The sequence below is a fragment of the Pteronotus mesoamericanus genome, unplaced genomic scaffold (genome assembly GCF_021234165.1).
Source record: "Pteronotus mesoamericanus isolate MK-2021 breed Mesoamerican mustached bat unplaced genomic scaffold, CSHL_Meso_final contig_27, whole genome shotgun sequence".
Taxonomy (NCBI): domain Eukaryota; kingdom Metazoa; phylum Chordata; class Mammalia; order Chiroptera; family Mormoopidae; genus Pteronotus; species Pteronotus mesoamericanus.
The window spans coordinates 7,251,424-7,273,396 of NW_026555115.1; the positions used below are offsets into that span (position 1 = coordinate 7,251,424).

The 21,973-nt window shown below is 39.1% G+C and overlaps 1 protein-coding gene across 1 annotated transcript in view; it reads right to left on the bottom strand.

Moving 5' to 3' along the window:
- Positions 1-21,973, bottom strand: part of CUNH2orf76 (chromosome unknown C2orf76 homolog) — a 96,736-nt gene that overhangs the window by 42,637 nt on the left and 32,126 nt on the right. The window contains exons 3-4 of the mRNA XM_054575004.1: positions 13,650-13,720; positions 9,284-9,428 (exon numbers count right to left, since the gene is read on the bottom strand). Coding sequence (XP_054430979.1) covers positions 9,284-9,416 — 133 coding nt within the window. The 5' untranslated portion in view covers positions 9,417-9,428; positions 13,650-13,720. The remainder of the gene's footprint in view (positions 1-9,283; positions 9,429-13,649; positions 13,721-21,973) is intronic.

Genomic DNA, 21,973 nt, shown 5'->3' on the forward strand with positions numbered 1-21,973 from the left:
TTTGTGGAATAAGCCTTATTTTACCTATTGATTTGAAATATCAACTTAATCATACATATATTAATCAGATATATATGTTTGTCTCTAGAATGTTCATTATATTTCCTTGATCTGCTTGATTATTTCTGTGCAGACGTCATGTTGGTTTAATTGCTGAGATTTTATAATGGTTTTAAATATTTTTAATATTTTATAATTAACTTTGACATTTAAAAAAAAATAAAATCAATCTGCATTTAAGAAAGAAAGAAAGAAAGAAAGAAAGAAAGAAAGAAAGAAAGAAAAAAAAAAAAGAAAGAAAGAAAGAAAGAGAGATGGAACTCCTACCTTTTGTGACAACATGGATGGAAGTGGAGAATATTAAGCTAAGTGAAATAAGCCAGTTGATGAAAGACAATTACCATATGATCTCACCTATAAATGGACTCCATTCAACAAAATAAACTAATGAACAAAATAAACTACAGGCGCGGAAACATGGAGCAGACTGAAAGTGACCAGAGGGGAGGAGGAAAGAGGACTATGGTGGAAAGAAGGGAAAGGGACTAGACAAAGAACATGTATGAATGACCCAAGGACATGGACAACAGAGTGGGAATTGACTGTGGGAGCGGGGGATGGGGGTGGGATGGGTAGAGGGGGGCAAGGGTAAAAACTGAGACAACTGTAATAGAATTAACATGATTTATAAATTAAAAAATAATTAAAATATAATAAAAATAAATAAATAATTTTTTAAAAATCTTAAAAAAAGAAATGGGTAATGGACCTGAACAGACACTTCTCCAAGGAGGACATACACAGGGCACAGAGACATATGAAAGGATGCTCAGCATCACTAGCCATCAGAGAAATGCAAATTAAAACCACAATGAGATTCCACTTCACAGCAGTCAGAATGGCCATCATAAACAAATCAACAAACAACAAGTGCTGGTGAGGTTGTGGAGAAAAGGGAACCCTAGCACTCTGTTGGTGGGAATGCAGCCACTGTGGAAAACAGTTTGAATTTCCTCAAAATGCTAAATTGGAACCTTTTTTACCCATAAAAATTTAACCTTTTGTCCCAGCGATTCCACTGCTCGAATTGTACCGTAAGAATCTTGAAACACCAATTGAAAAGCACCCCAATGTTCATAGCAGCACAATTTACAACATCCAAGTGCTAGAAGCAACCTAAGTGTCCGTCAGTAAATGAATGGAACAAAAAACTATGGTACATTTACACAATGGCATACTACACACCAGAAGAAAGAAGGACCTCCTACCCTTCATCACAGCATGGATGGAACTCAAGAGCATTATATTAAGTGAAATTAGCCAGGCAGTGAAAGACAAATACCATATGATCTCACCTATTAAGTGGAACCTAATCAACAAATAAACAAGTGAGCCAAATAGAACCAGAGACATGGAAATAAAGAACAAACTGACAGCAACCAGAGGGGAGAAGGGAGAGGGATAATGGGGGAAAGAAGAGGAAGGGTCATCAAGGAACATGTATAAAGGACCCTTGGGCAAAGCCAAAGTGGGGAAAGATTGAGGGTAGGAGATGGGGTTGGGCAGGATGGAGAAGAATGGTAGGGGCGAAATGGAGACAACTGTACTTGAATAACAATTTAAAAAATGTCTATACTATCCAAACCAATCTATAGATTCAACACAATTCCTATTAAAATGCCACAGGCATATTTCAAAGATTTAAAACAAATATTTCAAAAATTTATATGGAACCAAAAATGACCCCCAAATAGCCTAAGCAATCTTCAGAATGAAAAACAAAATTGGAGGTTTCACAATAACTGCTATCAAACGATACTGCAAAGCCATTGTAATCAACACAGCCTGAGGCTGGCGTAAGAACAGGCTATGGAGCAATGGAACAGAACAGAGAGCCCAGAAATCAACCCACACCTACGCGGTCAATCAATATTTGACAAAAGAAGCAAGTACAATGGAGTAAACACAACCTTTTCAGTAACTGGTGCTGGGAAAATTGGACAAGTACATGCAAAAAAATAAAACTAGACCACCAATTTACACCATACACAAGAATAAACTCAAAATGGATAAAAGACTTAAATATAAGTTGTGAAACCATAAAAATTCTAGAAGAAAACATAGCCAATAAAATTTCAGACATCTCTCAAAGCAATATTTTTTGCTGACATGTCTCTGAGGGCAAGGGAAATAAAGGAAATGGTACAATTTGTAACTTATTATTTGATGGTGGATCTACATGGAAAGCATGAACACCTAATAGAAAAAAATTTGCTAATCCAATAGCTAATCTGTATGGGCAAGAATAACAAAGACCTAACATTAATCAGAATAGTGCGGCAAAATACTAACCTAATAAGGGGTTCTATCAGATATTATGGTAAGATTCTAAGCTTAAGCATATGATGATGCTTTTTACTTTAATTATGAAATAACATAAACATTAAAATATATGAAGAATAGCCCTGACCAGTGTGGCTCAGTGGGTTGGGCATCCTTCCATAAACCAAAAGGTTGCTGGTTCATTTTCTGGTCACGGTACATGCCTGGGTTGTGGGCCAGGTCTCAGGTTAGGGGCATGCAAGAGGCAACAGATCGATGTTTCTATTCCTCTATTTTTCCCTTCCTTCCCCTCTAAAAAAAATCAATAAAATCTTTTAAAATAACAAGTATGAAGGATAGAACAAAAGTTCATTTAACCCATCAACCAAATTTAACAAATATTAACACTGTCATAACTGCCTCAGATCCTTTACTTTTTTTGTTAAATATGGTATGAATACAGTTGAAACCTTCTATGGTTCCCTAATCCCATTACTCTTCCCTTCCTAGAATTAACCACTAACTATTATTAAGGTAGTACATTCTTTTTGTTGCTATACTTTCATTACATAAGTCACAACAACCGAAACCAGAGTATTATTTTGTTTTTAAATCTGTAAAGTATTTAAACTAAAAAATCTACAGTACAGTGTGTAGTACAAACAAGAGCATCACTTCCACACTGTTAGAAGGAATAGTCCCTCTGTGATAAATTGATAATATGCTATGAATTTGCTATTGCAAAATTAACCCATTCATTTCTAAAAAAGAGAGGCATAAAGGAAGTGGAGAAGGAGTTATGAATTGGAAAGTTGGAAAAAATCTTCACAGCTTGTTTCTTTTTTATAGGTGAAATGATTTAACATTCAGAAGCAAGACCTGAAGTATGACAAAATATTAAAATGTTTCCAAATCAAAGAATTGAAATGTTTTATATTATCTACATAATTAGTTTGTAGACTATTCTGAATCTAGAAAATTACTGTAACGAGGTAATATCTGTTACCTCTGTGATCAGAATATCTAATTAACATCCATTCCCTATATTTTAATGGCACATTAAACATAGTTGTGGTACAGTAATTCTCAATGGAGAATGAATCAACTTTAACCAAAGTTTCCTGAGGGAAAAATACAATTATGACAAGTAACAAGGTTAAGCTACAAACAGCAAAAAGTGACTATAAGACAACAGAAAGACAAGAAGGATTTATGTCTGTGGGAAAAATTCACTATGCCACAACGTCAAACCATCCTTCTAGCTTTCAGTGTTCAAAATACTAGAGCAAGATGAACTGTATCAAAGATGCTTTTGACACTGAGTGAACCCATTTATTTCAAGGATTGTACTTAAGCAAGTGAGGCAGTAGAGAAGATTAAAGAGTATAGTGTCCGCGAGCACATGGGTAGTTAAACTGCCTGGGTTGAACTACATGCAGCTTTGCCTTTGATTAGTCATATGGGCAAAACAGTTCCTAATTTAGAGGGATGCTATGAGGTACAAATTAGATAATCTAGTTAAAGTCCTTAGCACAGTGCCTGATACATAGTAATGTCACAATTATTTTTCTTCAAAATTTCCTCAGTACAAAATTACTTGGTCTTTGTATTACATCTTTTTTTGTATATATATCTTTTATGTATGTACAATTCATAAAAGATATACAGGGTCCAGCAGAAGTAAAATCTGCTTGAGTGTGGTTGGTTGGGTAGTAATATGGGTGTAATAATTTACTTTTAATTTGAACATTTCACTTAAAATTTCATACGGTGTGCTTGAATGTGACATAGAGTCACATTGAATGTTACAGAATTACATGTTTATGATTTTGTAATAAAAGATTTTGTAATAAAAAAAAGGAGCGTAATTTGTGCCAGACCCTAAATATATGGCCCTGGTCGGGTGGTTCAGTTGATTGGAGCATCATCCCATACACCAAAAACAGTTGTGGGTTTGATCCCCGGTTAGGGCACGTGTGGGAGGCAACAGATTGATGTTTCTCTCACATAGATGTTTCTCTTTCTCTCTCTCTCTCTCTTCTTTCTTCTCTTTCTAACATCAATAAATGTATCTCTGGGTGACGATTAAAAAAAGATAAATATATGGTCCACCAACTTTTCAGAGCTCCACAGTACCACAATCAGATGGATAGGCTTGAGCACAGATTCCACAATTCAAAAACATCTGTACCCCAAAATTCACTGTATTTTGTTAGTGAAACAGGTTTCTCACATGTCCAGTCAAAACAAATAGTGGTTAAATTATTACACAGGTGAAAGATGTGAGTAGGCAGAGCTGAGCCTCTAGCTGTGATCTGTATCATTGCTCTAATGGGTAGGCCTTCTACCATACCTGGGAAGAAAAGAACACAGTAACCCTGGGAAGAACACATCTTCCCCTGCCACTGTAACAGCTTGAAGATTACATTTAATGCTTGAGGAGCTCAACAGGAACCTATTTTTCCCTGTACCAAGGACATCATAGATTTTAAAATAAAAAAGTGTAAGAATTTTATTTATTTCAAAACCTGAACATGCTTTTGGTGATACCCTTTCAAAAGCGGACACTCTGTAGTTGGCAATATCTTAGTACCAAGTCTCAATCTTCCTCTAACAATTAGGAACACAGCAGTAAAAAATACACTCTAATAAGCCTAGAGTTACTCTAAGGAATAAGTATGTTCTTATGAAGTCTTTTATACTCACCACCAAGTCTATGGAACTCACCTACTCCTTACTAGGTAATACTGATCAGGAAAACTACCCAAAATTAGACAGGAAAAAAAATTGAGGGAGAAGACTTTAGAAAATTTACAAAGTCAGTTTAGAAGTAAAACATGAAGAATTCATAACATTTTAAAAAGTTAGCTATGTTACATACACTTACATTGCACATATATAAGTCAAAATCTTAGTTTCCCAATACCATTCTCTAATAATGGGATCAGAGTCCCTCAGAGACATGGCCAGTACCAGGTGTGGGGCACAGAAAGAACAGGGCAAGTCTGGAATGTCTTATTGTACTGCAAAGTAAGGAAGTGCTCAAAGAATGATGGGGTCATGTTAAAAGGACATAGAGCCAGATTTAAGGGACTACAACACATCAAAATGGGAATAATTAGAGCATCAAAATAAATAAATAATAATGAATTATAATCCTTTTAATAAAATTAAGAATCCACGAGTCCACAGGGATATAAATAATTGATTAGGTAAATGAAGTGGGGTGGTGTAGAAAGCTCTTCCTTACTGTACAAGAACAACTAATATAGGTGAGTTGCAACCTTTCAAAGCCTGACAGGTTCATGAGATTTAGGCAGATGGAAGAATATTTATGGAGCCATTGGGATGTCTGACATGCCTTTATTCAATGGTGGGTGATCCATGAATGTTGCAAGCTGCGTGTCACACTGCATGTCACCTGTCCCCATGCGTGGCCCTCAGCATGGCCCTTGCATGCCCCTGGGAATGATGAGGCTGACACTCTAGCCAAGATATGGTGGCCAGAAACGGTAACTGCCAGTCCTTCAGGAAGGGAAGTAGCTCAATGGCTAGACCATCGCCTCTTACATGCTGGACAAAATACTATGTGGTCCACTATCAAGACTTGGGGGTTGCCTGTCACCTTAGCAAAGGTACAAGAAGCTTGCGAGACCTGTGTTGTCTGCTCGCCAGAGCAGCCCCGGAAGCCTGTGGGAACTACTGGGAAGGTGGTGCAGGGATGGGTGCTGCTGACCTGGTGGAAGGTGGATATAATCAGGCCCCTTCCTGGGTCAGACTGACCCTGCACAGCACGGCTGCCATCCCCATGCTGAGAGGCTGGATGAAATGCTTAAGGACTGTCCTCCGGACTCTAAATGAGAGTAGCTGGGGAGGCAGCCCTATTCAGCTGCAGGTACAAGACTAAGGAAGCTCTGCATGGGAAAACAGAGAAAAATTCTCTTGCCTACTCTGGAGGGCCTGGAGCGAGGGCAAACAGCCATTTGGACCTGGCCTCGGAAAGCAAAAGGCCCTCAATGTGTTGGGTGTCTCTTGTTGCCCCTTGGGAACAAGGGGCAGAGAGAAACTTGCAAATAGTGCCCTGGGTGATGGGGACATGGCCCCCAATCTTAAGGTGTCATATCCAGGGCAAGCAGACCGCGAAATGCTTCTTCATGGCACCTTTGTGATTTCCCTATGACCCACTATGAGTTCTCCACTGTTGTTGCACATATATGCTGAATCTCCAGCTAAGGCACAAAAGGTGTGGTATACATACCCAGGAAGACCTTCTCCGCCAGCCACCATTTTGTCAATGGACCAGAAATGTGACTGTATATTGCCTGAGGGAAGTGACTTGCCCTTACTGGTGCCTATAACCGTTCTGTCTTTCCAGCCCCTAGGGTGTAGTGGACTGGGTACGTGCCTGTGCCCCAGAGGCTAACCAGTCAGCATGCTGGGTCTGCACTGAAATCACCCTAAGCATGGCTTCTGGCTTCCCATGGTGCATCTCTCCAGCTTCTGTCTATAGATAGAAAAACGCACATTCCTTGTGGGATACAACCTGAACTGGCATCTGTACTGGGATGAAGCAGCAGTGTGACCGGCCCCGGCTGTTTGTTGGCTGCTCCGTGTTGGGTGGCTCAGGTTTGGCTCAGAGCTGGGACTGTGGGGTTGGCTGGGCCAGCCCCCACTCTGCATTAAAAGCCTCAAGGACAAGCCCAAGTGGACTGAACTCCTGTGTCAGACACACATTCTTGGACATTGCTGGGAGGCACAGAATGGTGCATGGGCTACTGTCCCCACTAGAGCCCTCTAGGCATGTGGTTCCCATGGGTGGCCTTATCTGCCTGGAAACTGGACCAGCCCATGGACCTAAGGGTGGCCTTATTGCCTGTGTTTTGGCTGTGTGCTGCTATAGTCTGTACTGCTGTTGTGGTTTATTGGTGCAGGGCTCTGCCTTCCTCACCAAGGGACCTTTGCAGAAGATATCCTCACACAGATTGTACAGTGAGGAACCCATAAGGGGTGGATTGTAGGGTAAATGGAGGCAGTCTGGCTTCCTCACTCAGGTGTCTGGTTAACTAAGGGAAGCAGTTTCCCATAACCTTGAGAATGGGCCTGGTAAAGTAGTGTTCTCATAGCCTTGAGACCGGTCCAATAAACTGTTCTCATAGCCTCGAGTGGGCTCGCATGTGCAGAATCTCACTGTATTATACAATAATCTTGGCTCCTTGCCGGCTTCGTCTGTTTCCAGTATATTAAGGGGTAGGGGCTTCCTGCTGGGGGAATGTAAGGGCCATGCTGGGGGCCACATTGGAGGACAAGTCACATGCAGAGACATGCAGGGGGACACACAGCTTGCAAAGTATGTGGCTTGCCCACCCCTGAATAAAGGCACGTCAAGCATCCTAAAGGCTCCGTGAATATCCTTCCATACACACGAATCTCATGAACCTGTCAGCCCTTAAAAGGTCGCAACGCAAAAGAGGAATGATGGTTTAAGGAAAATCACTATTTACTACGTATCATAATAATAATTGATTCAGGCAAGAATCATCAAAGAATCCTAAACTAGAGTATGCAATTTTGAAAAATATCAGGATATTCACATATATAATCTCAGAAGACATCCCTACAACTTACTTTTCAATTATAATTAAAATTTACAGAGGGGAAACCTGGCAGACACTCCACTAGCCACTAACGAGGCTAGTGGACAGCAGGGCCTCCTGGTGAAGTCAGCATCACTCCCATGATGTTTCTGCAAAAAGGCACAATCTAAATCTATAGAATAATTGCCTTGTACTATTCAAAACTGCCAATGTAATGAAATACAATATAAGACTCCACATTGAAGAAATTAGTTTCAGGTTAAAGAGATTGAATGCAACATGACCTTAGAAAGACTTTACTGGGACAATTAAATTCTCATTAAGATCTGTAAATTATATAATAGCATTTTTTCAATGTTACGTTCCTGGTTTTCATCACTGTACTGTAATTATGCAAGAGAAGTCCTTGTTTTCAGGAAATACACACTGATATACTTAGAGGTAAAGGAGACTGTGCCAGCAACATGCTTGTAAGTGGTTCAGAATGAGCAAATGTTGGGGCAGCCTTACAGAGAGTAAGAGATGAAAAGGGGGAAGAAAACAAATGTAACCAAGTGTTGACATTTGGAAATCTGTGTGATGGGCATCTAGGAATTCTCTGTCCTCTTTTTACAACATTTCTGTGTCTGAAACTATGCCAAAGTAGAAAAAGAAAAAAAAGCTACGTTGGGCATAAAGTGATACATTTGTCAAAACTCATGAAACAATACACTAAGATCTGTACATGTATAACACTTGAATTAAAATAATGAAAGCTTATTCTAGATGTTTTATCAAATGTTGATGATTGGAACACTTCAACAATTAAAAACATTAGTTAGAAACCCATCAAGAACTGATCCAAATGAAGACTAACTTCGTGTTTACTGTTTTGGAGCTTGCAACAGTAAACTGGCACCAATCAGCCCAGCCATCATTTCTGTGGCCACAGTGACCAACAGCTCTCACAATTTCCTGGCGGTGGAAACAGGACTGGCACCTTCCTGCCACGCTCCCCAGGACACATTCTGTGTGCTCAGCCAGGTAACCCGATTAGCTCTGCTACTCCCCCTTATTAATCAACCTCCAAGTGTACAAGCCTGTTACAAGCAAACCTAGACCTTAATGTTTGTTTGTTTTTTAAATTTAAAACAAGAGAAGGAAAAAAGCCAACTCTGGCGGTAATAAGCCCTGATGAGGGCGCACATGGCTGAAGGAGCCCTGAGGTGACGCCTCTGCTCCTGTTCAAAGGCCAGAACAGGAGCCAGCTGAGGCAGCACCTGGCCTACAACCTAAACTAATGCCCTTTAAAGTATTTTTTAAAAGGCTACTATCAGTGTAATACTAACAAAACACTAACAAAACAAAATGACCAAGATGTTTCATACCTTGCTTTAGAAATACTATAAATTCCTTTACAGTTTGATCCAAATTAACTCCATGATATACCACAGGTTTGAAATTTCGATGCTCAAATGAACGAATGAGGCGAACTGTGATGGTCACTTCTCTGGAAGCCATGTGAAGAAATTCCTGTGCCAAGGAACATGAGAATAGTCTAAATAACACCAACTCACAGTTTGGGGCTGCATTTCAGCTTTCTGACACCAAGCCCATCTTTCTCATAATGTCTGGCAGAGTCCTCAAACCCAAACCAGATTCTGGGACACCCAAAAGAGTCCCCAGGTTACTCCTACCTGTGACGTGGACAGTTTTGTCAGTCACTGATATTCTGTTTGGCAGAAAGCGGATAGGGCACAGAAGATGAACACTAGTGACATGTGTGGGGAGAAGTTCATGTATGGGGGCCAGCGGGGGTTGCCAAAGAAAGAGACGTGGCATATACACAGCTGCTTTGGATTTGCTGTGTGAGTGGTCTCCACACTTGGTCCTGAGATGAAGTATGTTTCTATCAGAGTCAGTTATCAACAGATCACATTTAATCTCACAAATTGCCAGATTTCAGGGTTGATTTAATTATATGACATATCGTTAACAATCTTTTATACAATTGTTTAATGTATGTTTATTTCATCCTAAAACTATGTACTAGGGCTATGTGCCAGGTGTTAATATTCATCTCATTTGATTCTATCACCAAACCATAAATTATTGTACTCATTTTAAGGATGAGGAAACAGACTCAGACAGGTACAAATTTCCCAAAGTCATAAAGCTGATAAACAAACAAACAAAAAAAACAGGACTCGAGAATTTTTTTTCTTTTTATATTTTATTTTTTTAAAATTTATAAATCATGTTTATTCCATTACAGTTGTCTCAGTTTTACCCTTTTATCCCCCTCCACCCATCCCACCCCCACCCACCACTCTCACAGTGAATTCCCACTCTGTTGTCCATGTCCATGAGTCATTCATACATATTCTTTGTCTAGTCCCTTCTCCTTCTTTTCACCATAGTCCTCTTTCCCCATCCCCTCTGGTCACTTTCAGTCTGCTCCATGTCTCCGTGCCTGTGGTTTATTTTGTTCATTAGTTTATTTTGTTGAATAGAGTCCATTTATAGGTGAGATCATATGGTATTTGTCTTTCATCAGCTGGCTTATTTCACTTAGCTTAATATTCTCCACTTCCATCCATGTTGTTGCAAAAGGTAGGAGTTCCATCTCTCTCTCTTTTTTTCTTTCTTAAATGCAGCTTGATTTTATTTATTTTTTTAAATGTCAAAGTTAATTATAAAATATTTTTAAAAACTTAAAACCATTATAAAGTCTCAGCAATTAAACCAACATGACACCGGCACAGAAATAATCAAACAGATCAATGAAATATAATGAACATTATAGAGACAAATGTATATATCTATCAATATAATATATGATTAAGTTGATATTTCAAATTAATGGGTAAAATAAGGCTTATTCCACAAATAAAGTGCATGGACCACTATTGATATAAAACAAATATAGAACCCTATTTCACACATTATACAAGAAATATTCAGGTGAGTTAAAAATCAATATGTAGAATCTAAGAAGTTTTAGGCGAAAATAGAACTATTATTTTTCATGACCTGAAGTAAAATATTCAAACCCAGAAGCTATAGAGTAAATATTGACAATATGACTATATTAAACATTTAACTATATAGTAATATACATATAAAAACAGTTAAAAGACAAGGAACAGAATAGAAAAGTATTTGCAAGACATCTAACACATGGTTAATAGGTTGTTTTTGTTTCTTGCAGGGAAAAATGTTCTACAAACCTCTAATCAATAAATTGGTAAAGAATACCAATTTAAACTTTTTCTTTTTTAAAAAAATCATTTAAAACTTTTTTTTAAAAAATAATAGAAGTAGGCAAGAAATATACTAAAACAGGTTTAGTTTCAACGAATAGTAAAGGAACAATTAATATAACATCATTGTCACAATCAGAGTAATGAGTATTAAAAATATTGGTAATATCAAGTACTGGCAACTCTGGAAGGAACTGGGTATTCATAGAAACTTTTTCTTCATCTTAAAGCAGTCCCTTTAGCATATTTTGCAGTGCTGGTTTGGTGGAGGTGTATTCTTTTAGCCTTCTTTTGTCTGGGGATCTCCTTATTTCACCTTCCATTTTAATTGAAAGCCTTGCTGGGTAGAGCAGTCTTAGTTGCAGGCCTTTGCTTTTCATGACTTGGAATATTTCTTGCCATTCCTTTCTGGCTTGCAGTGTTTCTGTTGAGAAGTCAGATGCTAGCCACATCGGGGCTCCCTTATATGTTACTACCTCTTTCTCCCGTGCTTGCTTTAGGATTCTCTGTTTGTCTTTGTTATTTGCCATTTTAATGATGATGTGTCTTGGAGTGGGCCTCATTGGGTTCCTCTTGAATGCGACCCTCTGTGCTTCCTGGACTTGTATGACTTTTTCTCTCCTCCAATTAGGGAAGTTTTCCATCATGACTTTTGAAAACAGGTTCTCTATCCCTTCCTCATCCTCTTCTTACAGATATATTACATTTCAGGTTGTCCTGCGTTTCCCTAAACGCCTCTTCATTCTTTTTGAGTCTTTTTTGATTTTCTTACTCTTTCTGGGAGCTTTTTTCCTACCTTGTCCTCCAGCTTGCTGATTCGGTCCTCCGCTTCATCGAGCCTGCCTTTGTTTCCTTCTACTGTGTTCTTCAATTCTGAAATTGTATTCTTCATTTCCTCTTGTCTCTTACTGATAGTTTCGATGTCCTTTCTCATGCTGATATAGTTTGCAGTAAGTTCCTCGTAGTTTCCCTGTAGTTTCTGGTAATTCTCTCTGAGCTGACTGAGCTCATTGAGCTTCCTTAGAGCCGTTGTTTGGAACTCAGTATCTGATAGTTTACTTGCCCCTATTTCATTTAGTTCTCTTTCTGGGGATTCCTCCTTTCCCTTTGAGTGGGGCATATTTCTTTGTCTTCCCATTATTTGTGAGATTCTTCTCTTTTGCTTCTGATTCTTAAGTTTATCTGTCTTGATTTCCTGACTTTGTGGTGTGAACTTCTATGGTTGGAGACCACTGTTTTTACTTTCTGGATCTGCCTCTGATGATGTCAGATGTCCTCCCTGTCTGACCTTAGGCAGTCTGTTCAAGATTTCCAGTAATCTACTGTTTGTGGCTTTCTCCTTCAGCTGTTAATCTATTCACTCTGCACTGAGCGGGGTGCTTTAAACAGCTCAGGGCTGGGCAGAGTCCCTTCTGGGGGCGGGGTTTTTGGGTCCTCCCTTGCTGCAGCCATATGGGGGAGGAGTCAGCACCAGCTGAGATCCCACCAGCTACTCTCTCCATTCTCTCCTCAAAGTCTCTTTCCCCAGTCTCTCCTCAGGCATCTCAAGCCCACACTGTCCCCGCATTTGTTGGAGACCAGGGTAAATGGCTGCAGATAACAATTTATGCGTTGGTCCTTTAAACAGTTCTTTGTGTCTCCAGTCACCTGTCTCTGGCAGAGAGCAGCCCTGCCGCTTTTCGCAGCTGGCTGTTTTCTGTGTACTTTTTGGGCTGTGGTGCTGTGGGCTAGAGATCCCGGCTTTTGGTTTAGACCTCGCTCTTCTCAGGGGGATCCAACTGGCCGTTTCAGTGTCCTTCTGGTGCTGCTGCCCGTGAGCACCCCACCTGCCTTCTCGAGTCTCTACCGCACTCCTTCCTGGGTAGATTGCACTAAAGCCAATTCTTCTGTCTCCGAAGTTACTAGGCTCCTCTCTCACTATTGTTCAGTTGTTTGTTCCAGGTGATTTCTCCACAATTTAGTTGTAATTCCAGGTTGGTCCTGGGAGGAGGTCAGTGTGACTTCTACTCACTCCTCCGCCATCTTGATTCCTATCAGTTCAGTTCTGAAGTCCCTGTTCTCTCTAATATATTGCCAGAAAATCACCCTGAATTATTTCCTCCAAAAAAAAAACACAAAAAACAAACAAAAAAAACAAACAAAAAAAAAACCCTGCGAAGTTGCCAGTGCTTTAAGGTTATAATTATAGTATATTTCTATCTAGTAGTAACTGCTTCATGTCACTTTCAACTTTACATACAATTTTCAGCCATAATATACAAGTGCTAAGAAAAAAATACCTATAATACTAATAAACATAAGATGTCCAATCTTACTAGTAATCAGAGGAATTCAAAATAACAATGAGATATGTCACTCATCAAACTGACAAGTGTCTGACAATACCTAGTTTTGGCCAGGGTACAGAACAATAAGAATTTAAGTAGTGAAGGGCATCCAAATGGGTACAACTTTAGGAAGCAATACTTAGTAAAGCTGAAGATATACATACCTTTTTGGTCTTGCAATTTCATTCATAGGTAGTTACCCCACAGAATCTCTCACCTACATGCACCAGGAGAACTGTAAAAGATATTCATAGTAACATTATTTGTTAATTGCAAAAACTGGAAACAAATGTCCACCAAGAGGAGAACACATAAGTGAATTATGGATAGTAAAAGCAGTAAAAATGAATGGACTAGGACTATATACAGCAACATAGGTGATCTTAAAAATATGGTGAATGAAAAAATACTAGTCAAAGAATCAGAGTATACTACCATTTACACAAGGTTCAAAAACACAGCTTTTATCATGTTTAAAAGCAGATAATTTGTTGCTATCCCTGAGGCAAAGGAGAGATTATACAATTAGAGAGAGATCACATGCACTTTGATTATGTTGGTAGCATTTTACGTTTTGAATAGGACATTAGTTACATGGATAGTATGTTATATTTCATGCTTTTTAATGTATTTGGGATATTTTATAATAGATAGCAACAAGCCACACTTATTTGGCCTAGAAAATCTCTCTGAATCATAGAATGCTTATACAAATATTTTACTAGGTTTGAGAGAATATATAGCATAATGGAAATCAAAGTTCAAACTGTTTTAATACATAAAATAATTTGTAATTATAATTAGCATACTGTTTATAATTAAATGAATGTTTCCTAGGAAACTGGAAATAATATTCTCCCTCTAAAATAAGGTAAGGATTTACCTTATAATCTTGTTTAGTGGTAGAGTTTAAATTAACAAGTCTTTTGAAAATCCCAATATTAGCTACAATGCTGTTTGTTATTAAATCGGGTTTGAAATGCTCCCCAAAACTCTAATCCTAGGGTGTACCACATAATAGCAGTTCACCAAACATCTACAAAATTACAATTTAAAATAGAGTAAAGTACTTAATAAAGAATACCTCTTGAGAAAGGGACATTATAGAGGACTTCTGTATTTCAGAAGCAGTATTAACAAGTTTGTTAAAATTATGACCACTTATTCCCCCTCTCACCTAGCCCCCGAAAGAATAAAGATGCCCTCCAAAGCACCCACACAGGTTGAGGAAGCCCAGAACACAGTCCCAGTCCCCAGAAGTTGAAGCTAGACAGAAGTAGCTTAAATATCAACTCCACCTCTTAGCCGTGACACACACTTGGATCTCACATAGTAGGATCTCAATAAAAAGTAGCTGCTTTTATTGTTTCTCTACTTGGGATACAAAAGGTTTGTGCATAAAGACAGCTCATTGAGGCAGCAGGTAAAGATACTAGATTCCCAGGTACATTGAAACAAATTATGTAAACGGTCTAACCAAGGAAGCCAGGCATTATGAAACTATTTTAAAACTGTAGGTTTGGCTTTTTCACTTAATAAAAAGCTATCCTAATGTCATATTCAAATAGCTGAGGCTTTCCACTTAAAACTCTAAATTTGCATTAATATTTAATTTTGGTGAACACTGTACTGTCATCTTCATCAGAAATTTGTTGTAATATGGGATGCAAAGATGGTGGCTGAGTAGGTGGAAGCTGAGTCTGCTTGTTTCTGTCCCCAGCCCAGATTTTCAGCTGATCTTCCAACAACCAACCTGAACAATCAGCAGAATCTTAGCAAATATGAAGTTTTTAAGCCAAGGAATACAGAAGATGCTTCATACCATCAGGTAATGGGATTTTATAAGTGGAAGGGAAAATACCCAGTGCATGGCTCCTGCTGCAGCTAAGAGTCCAGACAGAAATCACAGCTCTAAAGCTCCCTCCCCTCTTGGAACAAGGGCCTTAGCTCCATGTAGGGATCACCAACCCTAATCAGAGGTAACCTGGGGGGTATCCACGGAGTCTGCGAGACTGCAAGACCCAGGTTACTCTCTCTCTCTCTTTCTCTCTCTCTCTCTCACTCTCACATACACACACACACACACACACACACACACACACACACACACACACGCCACCTAGCACTCCCATAGCCGAGGTGCTAACCTGGAGAGCTCCAGATAGGGGCACAGACCACTAAAGCAACCAGGTTGCCACACCTGGGTATGTCAGAGGTACCTGCAGTCTGCAGCGAGCCATGACTTGGAGAGACATTGCACCCCTTGGGGAGGTTGTATGTGCAGAGATTCAGACATTGACTCAGTACTGCAGTGCAGGTACAGCATAGAGACTTTTTAAAAGGAAATGTAAAGTGGCCAGGCAAGGACCCCAGTGCAGCTGCCCTGCCAGTACAGACCAGATTGAAATCACAGCAGTGGAGCTCCCTCCTCTTGGAACTGCAGGGCTCTAAGGATACTTGCAGCAATAGAGAGGGAAGTGGTGGCTGTGGGTTCTAACAGAAGGATGTAATGAGGTTCCACCCACACCTGCGAAAATCAGAGATTGCAATTCAGCATGAAATGCTCCTATGGTTTGGGCACCAAGCTGAAGAGATCACTATACAAGTTCAGGCTACAAGAGAAACCTAATGAAATGGGAAAATGGGTTTTTTTGACCATTCTGAACTTTTCTCAGCTGCTCCAAGTCACACTAGATCTCCAGATCCTTTCCCACTGAACCCAGCAAGACAGGGAGAAATCTGTGCAAAGAGGGGTTTGCTGGCCTCACCAAGCTTGGCTTGCAAAGAAGCTGGGGGTTCTGCAGAACAGAGAGTTCTGGACTCTGTAAAGGCTGTGAACTGGGAGTTAGATTGGCAGTATTTTTGCTTGTGTGGGTTTTGTTTACTGTGCTGTTTTGTTTTGTTCTATCAGCACATGTACAACAGCATACAAGATGTGACGGGGGTTGAGACTCTCAGTAAGCCAGACAGAGTGCAGAACCTACCGATGAATGGGCCAACAACAGTCAAAATCCAAATACAACAGGAGAGCCCATATAAACTGCGTAAAGGACTATCCAGCTCAGGAGATCAAGAAGACGGCACCACTGAGTGCCACAGGACTCCTACCACATAAGGCCACCCCATGAAGAAAGGGAGTCAAAGCAGATCAATCTCATATGCAGAAACAAACAAAGAGAATCAGCTAAAATAAGGAGACAAAGAAACAACTCCCAACCTGAAAGAAAGGAGGAATCCCTAGAAAAATAGCTAAATGAAATTGATGCAAGCAATTTACCAGACTTAGAGTTCAGAGTAATGGTTACAAGCAGTGCCAAAGAAACTTAGTGAGAACTACAAGGAACTTCATGGGAACCACAAGAAACTTAGTGGGAACTAAATCCGCATGAAAAAGAACATAGAAACTATGAATAAGAACCAGGTGGAAATGAAGAATACAATATCTGAAATGAGGACTACCCTAGAAGGAATTAAAACCAGGCTGGATAAAGCAAAGGATCGAATCAGCAACTTGGAAGACAAGGTAGGAAAAAACACCCAGTCAGAGCCACAAAACAAAACATAACTTAAAAAGAACAAAGATAGTTTAAGGAGCTTTGGGACAACATGAAACGTGACAATATTCACATCATGGGGATACCAGAAGGAAAAGAAAGGAAGCCCTGTAAGTCCTAGATGCAGCAATCAAACAAGAAGAAGAAATAAAAGGCATCCAAATTGGAAAAGAGCAAGTAAAACTGTATAATTCACAGATGACATGATAGTGTACATAAAAAAAAACCTCTATAGGCTCCTCCGCAAAAACTACTCAACCTATTAAGTGAATTTGGCAAAGTAGCAGGATACAATACTCAGAAATCGATGGCATTTTTGTACACCAACAATGAACTATCAGGAAGAGAGACTAAGAAAACAATCTCATTTACTATTGCCACAAAAAAATAAATAAATAAAGTACCTAGGAATAAATTTAACCAAGGATGTAAAAGAACTGTACTTGAAAACTATAGAACACTAAAGAAAAAAATTGAGGAAGATACAAATAAATGGAAGCATATACCCTGTTCATGGATTGGAGGAATTAACATCATTAAAATGTCCATGCTAACCAAAGCAAGCTATAGATTCAACTCAATTCCTATTATAATACCAATGGCATATTTCACAGATATATGAAATATACATATATATGAAATATATATATATATTTAGAACAAATACTCCAAAACTTTATGTGGAACCAAAAAAGACCCCAAATAACCTCAGCAGTCTTGAGAAAGATGAACCAAGTTGGAGGGAATAAAAATACATAATATCAAACTATACCACAAGGCCACTGTAATCAAAAAAGTCTGGTACTGGCATAAGAACAGACACGTAGATCAATGGAACAGAATAGAGAGCTCAGAAATAAACCCATGTCTTTATGGTCAATTAATATTTGACAAAGAGGCACGTGCATACAATGGAGTAAAGATAGTCTCTTCAATAAATGGTGTTGGGAGAACTGAATTGGTACATGCAAAAAAAAAAAAAAAAGAATCTAAACCATCAACTTACACCATACACTAAAATAAACTCAAAATGGATAAAAAACAAATATAAGTCATGACACCATAAAAATCCTAATGCAAAACAGGCAGTAAAATTTCAGATATCTCATGTACCAATATTTTTGCTGATATATCTTCTAGGCCAAGAGAAATAAAGGAAAAAATAAACAACTGGGACTACATCAAAATAAAAAGCTTCCGCACAGCTAAAAGAAAATCAACAGAATGAAACGGGAACCCACTATACGGGACAACATATTTGCCAATGATACACTGGATAAGAGTTTAATCTCCAAAATATATAAAGAACTCATACGACTCAACACCAGGAAGACAAACTATTTAATTTTAAAAAAATGGAAAAAGGACCTGAAGACACTTCTCCAAAGAGGAAATACAGATGGTCAACAGACATATGAAAAAATGCTCAACATCACTTAGCATCGGAGAGATGCAAATTAAAACCACAATAAAATATCACCTCACACCTGCCCAAATGGCTATCGTTAATAAATCAATAAAAAACAAGTGCTGGCAAAGATGTAGAGAAAAGGGAACCCTAGTGCACTGTTAATGAGAATGCAGACTGGTGTAGCTACTATGGAAAACAGCATGGAACTTCCTCAAAAAATTAAAAATGGGCCTGCCTTTGACCCAGTGATTTCACTGCTGGGAATATACCCTAAGAAACCTGAAATATCAATTCAGAAAAATTTATGCACCTCCATGTTCATGGCAGCACTATTTACAATAGCCAAGATTTGGAAACAGCCTAAGTGCCCAACATTCAATGAGTGAATTCAAAAACTGTGGTACATTTACATAATGGTATATACTATGCAGCAGGAAGAAAAAAAAGAAGGAATTCCTACCTTCTGTGACAGCATGGATGGAACTAGAGACTATTATGCGAAGTGAAATAAGCCAGCTGGTGAAAGACAAATACCATATGCTCTCACTTATAAGAGGAATCTAATGAACAAAATAAACTAATGAGCAAAATAGAACCAGATGCACAGAATCATTGAATAGAATGGCAGCTGTAAGAGGGGAGGAGGGAAGTGAAAACTGAATGAAAGAATGGCAGGGAGAGTGGGCGGGAGTGAATGGGGAAAAATTGGGACAACTCTAACAGCATAAACATAAAACATTAAAAACATAAAAATTTTAAAAAGAAATTTGTTGTAATATATGCTCAGTAACTAAATTATAGTAGATGTTACCAGAAGGAAAGAAAGCATTATTTAATTTGCCTTAAGGATTGTGGGGAGTGCACTTATTTGTTTTACTGACATTGGCTTTCCAAGACGAGAAATGAGAAAAATAATAAAATACTTTATGCCTTTCTTATAGACTGTTTCAAGGTTACCAAATAGCTGATGAAGAAAAGTTCTTCGTCATAGAACTGCAGCTAAAAAGCACTGAAAGAACAACAGAATTTAAAAATCATGATTTCCATACCTATCAGAATGGCTAAAATTAAGCTGTTTCTCTATATTCTTCTATTTGTACTTTTCTGATGTGTTATGCATCAACAAAAAGTTATTTCTAAAACTAAGCTCTTTCTGTTTCTTTTAAAAAAGTAACTGAACAAAAGAAAACAATACAGAACTTATCAAATACTGTAAAGGACAGGGAAGGTCAGAAACTTATTTATACAACTGATATTCACTGAAGGATACCAAAAAGTGCTCAGCAATCAGAGGTACCAGAAGCAGGTCACCTGCCCAGAACAAGCCTAAACTTGTCTAAGATGGCACAAAGGCCTGCATACGCAGCCCCTCGGCTTCTCTGATGGTTTGTCACCACCACAACCCACCTTTCGAATATCACTCCAGCAGCAATGATAGCCTGCAGTTTCCCACATACACCATGCTATTTCCAGACCTCTGCCACATCTTTCTACCCCCAGCTTTTCTCCTAACTCCCTTTGCCTTTTTTCTCTTCACTTGACCACACAGGCATCCTTCAAAACTCAGCCTGGGACCATCTGCTCCAGGACACCTTTGCAGTAGCTCCTTCTTGCCCTCCCCCTCCCCAGCCCCACCCCAAACAGCTTGAAGGCCCCTCTCTGCCCACAGCACCTGATCATGCCATAGTAAAGCTATCGGTTTAAGGAAGACAGCTTGAAAGTTCCTTGAGGGAAAGAACGTTGTGTGGTTTATTTTTGTACACCCAGCAACATGTTTGGCATGAGGCCCAGCCAAGGCCCTGTCAAGGCCTGGAGAACTGAAGGGCAGCTGATGGGCAGAGGAAAACCCAAATTCCTCCCTTTCCTAAAGACATACTGACATATCTGTCTTGCACTACAGGGTCTACAAGCTTTTCCAGGGCCCATGAAATGTTTGGGAGAGGGGCTACCTTATTGCTCCAGAATATAAAAATTTAAAAAACTAATATTTAATTAAATACCTACACAAGCAACATTTCAAAAGGAGCTCAATTCTCATCATAATTATGTATATATTAGATTTAATATAGGATATGGGTTCATTTTACGTGATTTAGGTTGGGGATTTGAAAAAGGAACATTGCCTCGGACTTAGAAAGGTCTTTAAACCTCCCTGCCTAAGAAATGTGTTCTGGCTGGTACCTTACCCAGCTGGTTTGGGGTGACGAAGGAAAAGTCATATCCAAAGCAAAGCAAAACTTAAAAAAAAAGAAACAAACAAAACCGTGAAGGAACCCCCTTACATGGAGTTCCTAGGTCCCTAAAAGGTAACTACTACATCATCAGAGACAAGAATGGCCATGGCCTAGCATCCTCTGCTCCTGGACCAGAATCCCCTAGTGGTTACAGGCTAGCAGGAGCTGGTGTTTACGGCCTAAGTGCCAATAGCATGAAGAGGGAAGGTGGAGATTCAGCATGGGACGGTCAGGGAAAGCCAAGACAAGTGGTATGCCAGAATCCCCCAGCAGCCCAGCTGCTCCCATTCCCAAGCTGACTCTTCTCCCCATGTCAAAGTTTGAGCTGAGGAGCTGGCTGTAAACCAGCTGAGGTGGGCTCCGGAAGTGAAAAACAGGTACAGTGCATAAAAGCTCAGAGCGCAGCACAAAACATGCATACTCACAAAATACTTGATTGCTGACTTTAGATTGATCTGCATCAACTAAAAAAATAAAAAGTCCCACCAATTCTGGTTATCTGTAGTGGATATGCTTTATATAAATTGGTCCCCAACACTGAATTAATGAATACTGACTAATGCTCCTGGGGAAATACAGGTGTAGGGTCTCACCACATTGTCTAAATAACCTCATTTTATGTGTGTTTCTGATTAAAGGCATCTTAATTAACACGTATTGTTGGCTCATTAACACTGAACTCACAGCCAAGAGTAATATTAAGTCAAGTCTTAACAAGGTTATCTAATACACATTTTCTTCGTAAGGTACACACAGCCTTCTTGCACTTAAAAACATTGGACAGCACATCAGCATTTTAGCACAATGCTCAGAGGCTGTTTTAATATAGCCAAATCACAAAAAAAAAAAAAAAAAAAAAAAAAAAGCACAAAAACATGGAAAGCATAGCACTAAACAGAGCACAATCCAGACATTTGTTTACAGTGTGAAAGCTGGAAGAAGACAGCAAGTAACCCTGTTTGACCTCAGCTAGAAATGTGAACTTTATTGATTCACATTTTTCATCCCTCTGAACATGTCCAGGAATGACTGAGAAAGTGCCTTAAGCATTACTTTTGAGGTTACAAATATATTTTAGTGAGTAAGCAAATTCAGAAATACAGAATCTGCAAATGAGGATTGACTATATTACCAAAAAAAAAAAAAAAAAGGGTACGTGTATCTTCTAACACTTTTTAAGAGAGTACGCTCTTGACTTTTTATAAGAGAATGGAATCCAAAGTGAGCCAAACATTAGCAGCTTTAAGTATAGAAAAGTACTCAACAGTTGGGCAGTTAGCATGGAGATT